Source organism: Capricornis sumatraensis, chromosome 2 (genome assembly GCF_032405125.1).
Source record: "Capricornis sumatraensis isolate serow.1 chromosome 2, serow.2, whole genome shotgun sequence".
NCBI classification, from domain to species: domain Eukaryota; kingdom Metazoa; phylum Chordata; class Mammalia; order Artiodactyla; family Bovidae; genus Capricornis; species Capricornis sumatraensis.
The window spans coordinates 210678952-210690242 of NC_091070.1; the positions used below are offsets into that span (position 1 = coordinate 210678952).

The following is an 11291-nucleotide window of genomic DNA, read 5'->3' on the forward strand; positions in this document are numbered from 1 at the left end:
GTCACACTGTAGGCTGGACTGATAAGGACTATTAAGGGGAAATAGAGTTGCTACTACTTAATGAGGGCTGAGAGGTACCTGAGTGGGACCCAGGGGACCACTCTGTACTCTTGTATTAATCAAGATTCTTCAATTGCCAGTCAGAGAAAATCCCCTCGAGTCGGGCTTGAAAAAATAAGGGCCTTGTTGCAAGGTAGACCAAGGCCTCAGGAAACAAGGACAGGACTATTCGCAGGACTTCTGTCTTTCTGTGTCTGCCGGTCACAGACATGCAGACTACTTTCTCCTACTACTTTCTCCTACAAATAGGCTGACTTCTATTTGGCAAAGAATGTGACTGTTGTGGCCCTAGGCTCACATCTTCCTTGCCTTGCCTTCCTTTAATTTTATTTCAGAAATTTCCAGAGAAGGACTCTGACTCACCTAGAGTGGGAGTCATAATCCTAGGCTCCTCAAACTTCCATGAGATCCACCCAGTTAGAGCTAGGAGAGACCAGGCCCAAAGGAGAGGCAAGAGGAGCTTTTCAGGACTCATCAAATAATTAGATAAGGCTGTGACCGTATGACACGGGAGACCTGCATCATTGCAGACCACCAAAGCTCAGAGACTTTACAAGTGAGGATTTGGGTCACACCAGAAGGAAGAAAACTCCAGTTGAAGGGGAACTTTCAGTAGAGAAGGGAAAGCGGCACTAGTTAGGCCTCAGTACGTGATGTGGAAATGGAGCTGAGGTCTCTGCGTGTGTATTTTTAGCTGGAGGAGTGTCCAAAGCTTGAGTTACTTCTGCCTTTCCTTTTTATTTCCTCTTCCTTCTTAAAATACAAATTTTCATAATTATATATTTTTCCTTTTCTATTTCCCTTATTTTGTATATAGGATTTGTTGTGATTTAATTTGCTATTTACTCTCTAGTCACTCAGTTGTGATTGACTCTTTGCCACCCCATGGACTATATAGCCTGCTAGGCTCCTCTGTCCATGGGATCCTCCAGGCAAGAATACTGGAGTGGGTTGCTATTTCCTTCTCCAGGGGATCTTCCCCATCCAAAGACTAAACCCAGATCTCCTGCATAGCAGGCAGATTCTTTACCATCTGAGCCATCAGGGAACTCTCTAGGTTGCAGAATGGTAAATTGGAATTAAGTTGGAAATGGAAGAGGATGGCTTATCATGGAGATCAGAAACAAATTCTTCCTCTTAAAAAAAAAAAAAAGCAAAAGAAAGGGAAGAGGGAAAGACAAGGGTACTTCTTTGGCCTCCAGGCACAGTTTGTGGGATTTTAGTTCTCCAACCAGGGATGGAATCCAAACCCTTGGCAGTGAAAGCACAGATCCTAATCACTGGTTGTCTTTGTTCAGTCACCCAGTTGTGTCTGACTCTTTGCAACCCCATGGACTGCAGCACGCCAGGCTTCCCTGTCCCTCACCATCTCCTGAAATTTGCCCAAGTTTAAGTCCATTGCTTCAGTGACGCCATCCAGCCATCTCATCCTCTGACACCCTCTTCCCCTTCTGCCTTCAATCTTTCCCACCATCAGGGACTTTTCCAATGAGTCTGATGCTGTTCTCATCAGATGACCAAAATACTGGAGCTTCAGCTTCAGCATCGGTTCTTCCAATGAGTATTCACGGTTGATTTCCCTTAAGATTGATTGGTTTGATCTCCTTGCTGTACAGGGAGTTTCAAGAGTCTTCTCTAGCACCACAGTTCGAAGGCATCAATTCTTTGGAGCTCTGCCTTCTTTATGGTCCAGCTCTCAGAACCACACAAGACCACCAGGAAGACCACAGCCTTGACTATTCGAACCTTTGTCGGCAGAGTAATGTCTCTGCTTTTCAACACACTGTCTAGGTTTGTCGTAGCGTTGCTGCCAAGAAGCAATCATCTTCTGATTTCATGGCTGCAGTCACCATCCACAGTGACTTTAGAGCCCAAGAAGAGGAAATCTGTCACTACTTCCACATTTTCCCCTTCTATTTGTCATGAAGTAATGGGGCTGGATGCCATGATCTTAGTTTATTTAATATTTAGTTTTAAGCCGGCTCTTTCTCTCTCCTCCTTTACCGTCATCCAGAGGCTCCTCAGTACCTCATCACTTTCTGCCATTAGAGTGGTATCATCCGTATATCTGAGTTGTTGATATTTCTTCCACCTATCTTGATTCCAGCTCATAACTCATCCAGCCTGGCATTTCCCATGATGTGCTCAGTATATAAATTAAACAGAGTGACAGCAGACAGCCCTGCTGTGCTGATTTCTCCATCTTGAGTCAATCAGTTGTTCCATACAGGGTTCTAACTGTCACTTCTTGACCCACATAAAGGTTTCTCAGGAGACACTTAAGACGTCTGGTGTTCCGGTCTCTTTAAGAGCTTTCCACAGTTTGTTATGATCCACACAGTCAAAGGCTTTAGCATAGTCAATGAAACAGAAGTAGATGTTTTTCTGGAATTCCTTTGCTTTCTCTATGATCCAGTGAATGCTGGCAATTTGATCTCTGGTTCCTCTGTCTTTCCAGGGTATTTTTAAATGTATTATGATTGAAAGATGAACCATATTTAATTGGTGGCATGGAGGGGGTAGCATGAGAAAGGTATAAGCAAATTGCTGGGTTTACTCAGTAAAGCTGTGGGTATGGAAGCTCACTTGCCCTAAAGGCTAAATTTGTCACAGACGTCTTTCCGGGGCTGCCTCTCCCTAAGGGCAGCCAGTGCTTTTTGGTTTTATCATTAGAGTCGGCAATTACTCTGTTAATTAAGTGACTTTAATGAAATAAGCACAAAACGAACATATAATTTCAAATTGTGGAAAAAAAAAAAAAAGCCTTGGGATAATATAATAAGGGGAACTATCTGCCTAGGAGGTCAGAGAAGGTTTACCTGAGAAGAGATCTGAGATTTGAGAGGAGAGAGAATTTTAAGCAGAGAGAACAGTGCGGCAGAAAGGAGCGCGAGGCTGCTCAGCTGCAGAACCCAAGGGCAAAGGCTGAAGACGGAGAGCAGGATGCTGAGCCCCACGGCGTCTTGCCTTAAGGATTTAAGCGGTAATGCGGAAGCCACTGATGGCTTTTAGGCTGGAGGGTGGTGATGACACGATCAGATTTTCATTCTGAAAACGTCACTGTGAGGCAAACCGATCGGGGAGACAGTTAAGAAATTAAACAGGACCTGCAAGGCTCAGTCCAGGCTGCCGGAGGCGGGGGAGGAGGTTCCGGCGCTCGGACCTGCGAGCGGCTTCGCAGAAAACCGAACCGGCCCACGTGGGCCAGGCCGCCCCGCCCCGCCGCGCTGACGCCGCCCGACTCCGCAGTCCGGGCCTGGGCTGGGCGCAGCGCCCAGGAACCCGCACCCCAAGCCCCGACCCGCGGGGACGCCCAGGCCGAGGGACCACCTCCCCAGTCCCAAGGGAGCAGTTCCTGGCGCGGGGACCTAGCCACCGGAGCCAGCCGGGCGGGGCGGCGCCTCCAGGCCGTGAGTCGGGGCCGGAGCGGGAGGGTTTAGACCCCAGCCGCAAGGGGCGGGGGTCGTTGCCTCTGCCCAGCTGCTTTTTGCTGGTCGGGGGGTTTGGGGGGAGGATTAGGGAAGGATGGTCTGGATCCTCTGTCTCCTGGGGATGGTATCCCTTTCCCGCAAGTCTAGGCAGGAACGGAAGCCGCCTCGGCTCATCCCTACCACCACCCCCCCCCCAGCCCCCCACCTCCCACCTTCACCATCCCCGCCCCACCGCACCCACCCCCGACAAATTGCGGATTAGCTTGGCGAGAAGCCTGATGCCAGGGTCTCTCGGCTCCCATTTTACCTTCCCTGAGGACCCCTTGATCCTTAGCACCACCCCCACCTCCTTCCAGCTTGCTTCACGGCCCCGCCCAAGTTTAGAAAAAAAGAAAACATTTGGGCGGGACGATCTCCAGGCACCTCGCTTAGCGGGATGGAGTCTGTAGGTTTCCAAGGGACTGTCCCTACACTGTTGCCCCCAGGACTTCTTCCCAGTACTGTGCTGGATGTGGGGAGGGGCCCTGCCACATTCACTGACACTCCCCCTTACTCTTACTGATTCCGTTTTTCTAATCCTAGTAATTTACAGTCAGGAGAAACTTCTTGTCAATTTAAATTCAGATCTGGGGAGAAGTCGGTTATTGGGAAGGAAAGAATAATGTGGTGTGTCCTCTCTCCATCGCCTCAGGATGGAGCAAGATAGAGGCAGGGACCCGGGATAGTAATAAACGTGGAAGGAAGGGGTGAGGCCAGAAGAGAGGCTTGTCAGTGGGAGAAGGGCTTTCTCACTGGGCAGTGGAGGGAACCCAACCCAGCTCTCCCAGCCCTGAGCTGTCAGCAGCCCGGATCCAACTGCCCTACTCACTCACTCAGCAAGGAGGTAATGCCACCTGCTCAGTGCCAGGTTCTGTGCTGGGTCCTGAACATGGTGGAGGTTATAGAGAGGAATTCCATGTCCAGTAGGGGGGCCAGGAGGCTGCTATGACAAGATAGAGGAAATAAAAACAAGTTGAATAGACATTTACTGACCATCAACTATGTGCCAGGGACAAGAAACAAACAGGCATAAGACAGCATGTATCCAAGCAGTGAGGACCCAGAGGAAGGCACAGTTGACTGTGTGTTTGTGTATATAGGATATAGGAGCAGTGGGGAGAACATCAGGATGGTTTCAGGAAGGTGGGGATTTTAGAGCCGAATCTTAGCATACAAAGACTTCCCTTGTGACTCTGCTTTGTAAAGAATCTGCCTGCAGTGCGGGAGACCTGGGTTCCATCCCTGGGTTGGGAAGATCCCCTGAAGAAGGGAAAGGCTGCCCACTCCAGTATTCTGGCCTGGAGAATTCTGTGGACTATATAGTCCATAGGGCCGGCTTTCACTTCACTTAGCGTACGAAAAGGAATCTGCCCGTGGAGAAGGGAAGAGCTGGGAGGGAAGGGGAGAGGAAGGATATGTTGGGCCAAGGGGATTGTGGGAGGAGAATAATGGTGTGTTCTGAGATCTCTGAGCAGTTTGGGATGGTGGGAGGGGCTGAGAGTGGTAAGAGACAGGTCTGAAGCAGTGTGCAGGAGCCAGAAGAAACACAGCCTCTTAGGCCAGGAAGAGGTTTAGCAGGAGGTTAGGGCAGGAGCCATGACAAATTTACATTTTTAATTAGAGGCAGAGAGGTCAGTGAAAAGTCATAGCAGTCAGTAATCCAGTTTAGAGGTGGCCCACACCAAGAGAAAGGGGAGATGTTTGCACACAAGCGTGCATGTGTGAGTGCCTGCAGTTTCCGGTTGCTGTGACAGGAGAGTGGGCCTGCTTGGCTAAGGACACTGAACAGGGAGCAGGGCAGGCCGTGCAGACTCTGAGGAGCCTGTGGTTGGTTGCAGAATTCAGCAGCAGTTGGATCTGACTCTCTGTCAGATCCGAGAGTCACCAACACATGGTAGTTCTTGAACCTCCAGCAGATGAGGTCATCTGGGGAGAAGTGCCTACAAGGAGAGGACAGCTTGCCTCAGGGCCGAGGGAGAACCCTGTGAGGAGACTGAGAATCGGCAGAGAGGGAAGAGGACAGCTACCAAGGGAGGTGTTAGCAGAGTCAAGGCAAAGGGGTGTCTGTTGCTAGGTTCTCTCGACTTCAGGCACCCTACCCTCGCCTGCTCTGACTCATTCTTCTGCTTCCCCCTTACAGACCAGATGTTCGCCATCCAGCCAGGGGTAGCTGAGGGGGGTCAGTTCCTGGGGGGCCCGCCTCCTGGAGTATGTCCACCCGAACTTCAACCAGACAGCAACTCCAACTTCATGAGTGCCAAGGACACCAATGAGAATTGGCACGGGATGCCAGGCCAAGTGGAGCCCGTACTATTGAAGAGCTCCTCCGAGTTGCCCTCTGACAACCAGGATTTCCAGGCTCCTGGACTCCCTGAGGGGGAGATCCGCAGCCCACCGGAGGGGGCAGAGATTCCTGGAGCTGGGCCTGAGAAGACGGGTGGTGCCAGCACAGTCTGCTCCCCGCTGGAGGACAATGGCTATGCCAGCAGCTCCCTGAGCGTTGACAGCCCTAGCCGCAGCCCTGAGTCTGCCTGTGGGACGCCTCCTGGCCCTCCAGGCCACCTTCTGCCCTCGGTGGCCCAGGCCGTGCAGCAGCTGCAGGCTCAGGAGCGCTACAAAGAGCAGGAGAAGGAGAAGCACCACGCGCACTTGGTGATGTACCGCCGCCTGGCCCTGCTCCAGTGGATCCGGGGCCTGCAGCACCAGTTGGTCGACCAGCAGGCCCGTCTGCAGGAGAGCTTTGACACCATTCTAGATAACCGGAAGGAGCTTATCCGCTGTCTCCAACAGAGGGCAGTACCATCCAGGCGCCAGGACCAAGACTAAGGGTGTCTCTGTACAGGGGTGCAAGGGTTTCTGTATATATTTGCAGACATGTGTGTGGTTATGCACAAACAAGTACAGATCATTTGCTGATATAAGTGCAGGGAAGCATAAATGAGTGTGTCAGTGCTAACATGTAGGCAGGTGTGCACAGGCCACGTGTGAATCTGCACCTGTGCATCAGTATGTGTGCGGTGTGGACACAGAAGCCTATGTGTGCCTATGTACATATGTGTATGTATAGTATCTATGTTGTTGTTTAGTTGCTAAGTATTGTCCTGCTTTTTTGTGACCCTGTGGACTGTAGCATACCAGGTTCCTGTGTCCATGGGATTTCCCAGGTAAGAATACTGGAGTGGGTTGCCATCTCCTTCTCCAAGGGATCTTCCTAACCCAGGGATTGAGCCTATGTCTCCTGTATTGGCAGGTGGATTCTTTACCATATGAGCCAGCAGGGAAGCCCATAGTATATATGTAGGAGGAAGTAAATTTGTATATGTATGCATGGGTGGGTACCCCATGGTGTGTATCTATGTGCATGAGTGAAGATAGATATGCAAAAGATGTGTGTTTACATATGAGTGAGTTTGAGTGTGCAGATTTCTGGTGGGTATTTGTGATTGAGCCCTCGTGTGTACAGCCTATGTGTAGGGGTACATGTGTGCATGGGATATGCATATTAGGAGCATGTATGTTCAACTGTATATGTAAAGCATCCATCCGTACCTTATGTTACCCGTGGTCTACACTAGCCTTTTGTCTCCACAGGGTCCCACTGCTCCCTGGAGAAAAGGCCAGCCTGCTCTCATTTATCTGAAGGTTGTGGTTGATCCATTCTCTTGGAATTTCTCAGGCTAACTCTCTTGATCCCTCACTTTCACTCCTCCTCGACCTCGCTCTGCTAAGGCTGCTGTCCCTGATGGTGGATTTGCTGCTCTGGCCTGCCATGGCGTTTTGGCTGCAAGTTTGCCAGGGGAATTGGTGGAGAACTGATATCAGGGAAGAGAGCTAGGATGGTGATTGACACCATGGCAGGCGTGGGGGCGAGATCAGAGGAGAAGATAGGGGACTGTCCTGCTTGAATTCTGCCATTGGGCGCATGGGAGATGGAGATGGAGGAGATGACAATGGCAGAACCCTGAGAAGACTGGGAGAATAGGAATTCTAAAACACCAGTTCCAAACGAATCACACCCCTCCACTGCAGAGCAACTGTTACAAACTTTATTGACTTAAACTTCTGATGAAAAGGAATCTGTGTTGATATAATGTCATATGTCAATTACACCTCAATAAAAAATAGAAAAGGAATGTGTGCTTTCTAAGCTTGCAAGGAATGGACAGGTGTTCTAAGGCTGTTGGGGAAAACCTTACTTCCTTCTCTTTGTTTCTACTTGCTGTGCCTTTCTTGCTTTCACAACACTGGATGTCAAATTAATTTGGTCTATGTCCCTGAAATCAGACTGTCTGGGCCAGGAGGAACCACAGTTCAGCCTTCCAGCGTAGGCAGTGGGCAGTGTCAGTCCAGCTCCTGGAAGCTCTTAGGATGTTGGGCCATACCCTGTTATGTCACTGCATGGGGCTGATGGGCTCCAGCGGAGGCTCTGTGAGGTGGAGAGAAGGTGAGTTCTAGGGAGAACCAAGGACTAAGGTAGCTGAGCTCCCTGCTTTGCTTTTGTGAGCCAAGAGGATACAAGATCCTGATGGGTGAGCAGTGACCTGGAGATCACTGACATTGCCTCTGGCCCTCGTCTCCCTATCTGCAAAATGTGAGTGAGTAGGTGAAAGGTATAGGGAGTGAGGCTGAAGCAATGGTCCTGGGGACTCTTGTGTGGTAAGTATGAACCTGGCCTCTGGACCAAAACCAGGACAAATAAACTGAGGCAAAGAAGTGCATTTCTTGGGTTTATGTTTCTACTCTACCTGTTATCAGGTGGCCTCTTTTCCACACTGTCTGAGCTCCCCTTTTGAGCAGGGTTCTGGGCTTGGAGCTGGGGTGGGTGGGTGGAAGGAAGACACTGGGAGGAATTCAGTCTGCTATGACTGGCAGTCTCATGGGGGGTTATAGGGAGGTGGGCATGCGGGATCTCTCCTCAGGGGCCTCTCAGTCCAACAGGGGAGACTCTGGCTTCTGCCCAAGGGATTGTCCTTGTCCTGAGGCACCTTTAAGCCTAAAAGGGAGGGGTGTCAATTGTGAGGGACACATGCTCGCCCCACATTCATATAAGCATGCTCACATATTCAAATCTGCCCTAGAGACACCACTTCCCTGAAGGAGGTGGAAGCCTGACTGTAAAAGATTAAGTTAGGGTCCTTAGATGGTCCTGACACAGATGTAATTATAAAACATGTACATGATTTCATATTATTCATATATTGCAGTTGACCCCTAAACAATGCAGGGGTTGGGAGCACCAAACCTCCGCACTGTTGAAACTCTGTGTGTAACTTAGAGTCAGCTCTCCATGTTTGTGGTCCCTTCATATTCATGGTTCTGCATCCTTGGATTCAACCAACGGTGAATCACGTAGTACTGTAATATTTACTACTGAAAAAAATCTACATTTAAGTGGATCCATGCAGTTCAAACCTGTGTTGTTGAAGAGTCACCTGTAGTTATCTACTGCATAACAGATTACCCTAAAACTCAGTGACTTCAAACAATGCACATTTGTTATCTCACCATTTCTGTAGTTCAGGACTCTCTCACCCGGCTACAGTCAAGATATCAGTCCAAGGTCCATGGCGGGGGGGGGGGGGGGGGGGGGGGCGGGGGGCGGTGGTGAGTGCGGGGGGGAGGGGGGATGGGGGAGGAGGTGGGAATTCTGCACCGGTCAGACCTCCGATTCTCCCAGCCCCAGCAAGGGACAGCCAAAAACGTGTCTGCTCCTCTTCTCTAGGCCTGAAGGCTTCTCTAGCCAAACCTCATCCTTCCGAGATCCTCCCCTAATCCGCGAGGCTCAGAAGCAGGGGGTCCTCTAATAGCTCCGTTCCCTTTGGTCACCTGTAAATTTGAGATGAGACGGGCCAGCGGGAGGAGGGAGGTGGCTCTTGGAAAAGGGGGGTCGTTGTACGAAGGTCAGGGCCGGGGGAGGGGCCAGGTCCCCCAAGGACCTGCACCCGCCACACACACACACACACATCGCGGCTGAAAATGGGTGCTGGCCGTGGGAGGGGGCGGTCCTAGGGGCTCCCGCCATGGGGCGCCGAGACCCTGCCCTACAATGGGGCGCGAGGTGGAGCTCGAGAGCCCCGCACTGGGCGGGGAGGGTGAGGGCCGGAGGACTGCGTTCAGCGGGTGTTCAGCGGTCCCCGGGCGGGGCTCAGCCCCCGAAAGGCACAGACAAAGAGGCAGCCTCCCCGGACCCCCGCGCCGCCTCGAGCCGGGGACTCAGCACAAAGCGGGGGGCGGGTGGAACCGAGTACACCCCACGCGCCGGCGCGCACGGAACTGTTGATCCGCACGATTGGGAGCGACGTTTCCTGCGCCTAATCCCAACAAGCATGAAAACGGCTCGAGCGGCCCGCCAGCAGGCCCTTTGTCCCGGCCCCTCGCGGGGCAGCTGCAGTCGGGATCCCGCCCCCCTTTTGTGTCTCCTCCCCCGCGCCCCTCTCCGCCCTCCCCACCTCAGCTGCCCAGAGGGCCGCAAGCCTCCCAGGGCTCTCGCCTCGGGCACTTGGGCTGCACAAAGAGGGGCAGCGCCCCTAATCTGGGGAAGGAGGAGGATTAACCCTAGGGTCTGCAGGGAGGGGAGGGACTGCGGAGAGAAGAGAGAGAGGGGGCGGCGGTGTGTCGGTGATGTGGCCTGCAAGTGAGAGTTTAGATGTGGGAATGGAGCCGTGAGTGACACGTTTGAGCGAGTGCAAGTTAGCCGGCGGGAGGGGCCCGGGTTGTTACTCCTGCTTCTTGGACTCCTCTGGCCAGCCTCCAACTTTCAGCGTTCAGACAACTCTCAGGGCAAGAAACTCCCTAGACCCTGAAGGATTGCCCTGGGACCTCCTCTCTCTGCACTCCTCCCAGGATCGCCTCGGCTCTGTGCCTTGGCCTCTGCCCATCGTCTGGACTCCAGCAGGACCTCTGCCTCCAACTGCCCCCTGGACAGCTCCACCCAGAGGACCCACACCCCCTCAAACCTCCCATGTCCAAAACTGAGTTCATCTACCCCTTCCCACAAACCTGCTCACCCCACTCAGTCGTCTGGGGTGTGAGCCTTGGTCCTCCTGGTCACTCCTCACACCCATCACCAGGTCCTGTCCCTTCCTCCTCACAAATACTTCTCCAGCCTATGCCTTCCTGTCCACTCCAACTTCCCCACCTTGGTTCAGACCACCGTCATCTCAGGTGGCACTAATGGTAAAGAACCTGCTTGCCAATGCAGGAGACATAAGAGATGTGGGTTTGATCCCTGGGTTTGGAAGATCCCCTGGAGAAAGGCATGGCAACCCCGGTATTCTTGCCTGGAGAATCCCATGGACAGAGGAGCCTGGCGGGCCACAGTCCATGGGGTCGCGCTGAGTTGGACACGACTGAAGCGACTTAGCATGCACGCACCCATCTCTCACCTGGACAACTGGAAGGGCTCCTGGTCTTCTCCCTCTGTTCCCTTCACACTGCTCTAGAGTGGGGCTTCCATCTGATTCCTTAAAATTACAACCTTTCCAAGGCTCTCCAATGGCTCAGCTTGCTTAGCTGGAAATGCGAGGCCTTCCCTGACTACTTCCTATATCCCCACTGGCCTGATCTTTCCCCAGGGTCTAGAGTTCTCAAGTTACTTTCTAGTCCACAAAGACCTCCCTCAAGAGCCTTCCTGGAGATTATTCCCATGAAATCTCTGAGTAGCCTTGTCCCTCACAGAACCATCTTTCAGAGCTCCAAGGTCCAGGGAACTACAGGGCAGTGGGAAGGCAGATCTTCCAGAGGCGGTGCATGCTGGCCCAG

The 11291-nt window shown here is 52.2% G+C and overlaps 1 protein-coding gene across 1 annotated transcript; it reads left to right on the forward strand.

The window, feature by feature from the left end:
• The first annotated feature begins 3358 nt into the window (after positions 1–3358).
• On the forward strand, positions 3359–6356 carry C2H1orf216 (chromosome 2 C1orf216 homolog). Its single transcript, XM_068961913.1, has 2 exons — positions 3359–3470; positions 5671–6356. Exon 2 carries the CDS (start codon positions 5676–5678, stop codon positions 6354–6356), a length of 681 nt encoding a protein of 226 aa, XP_068818014.1. The 5' UTR covers positions 3359–3470; positions 5671–5675.
• The last annotated feature ends 4935 nt before the right edge of the window (positions 6357–11291 follow it).

Bases quoted from the DNA above. Each gene is read 5' to 3' on its own strand.
- C2H1orf216 (XM_068961913.1), top strand. From the start codon at position 5,676: ATGTTCGCCATCCAGCCAGGGGTAGCTGAGGGGGGTCAGTTCCTGGGG.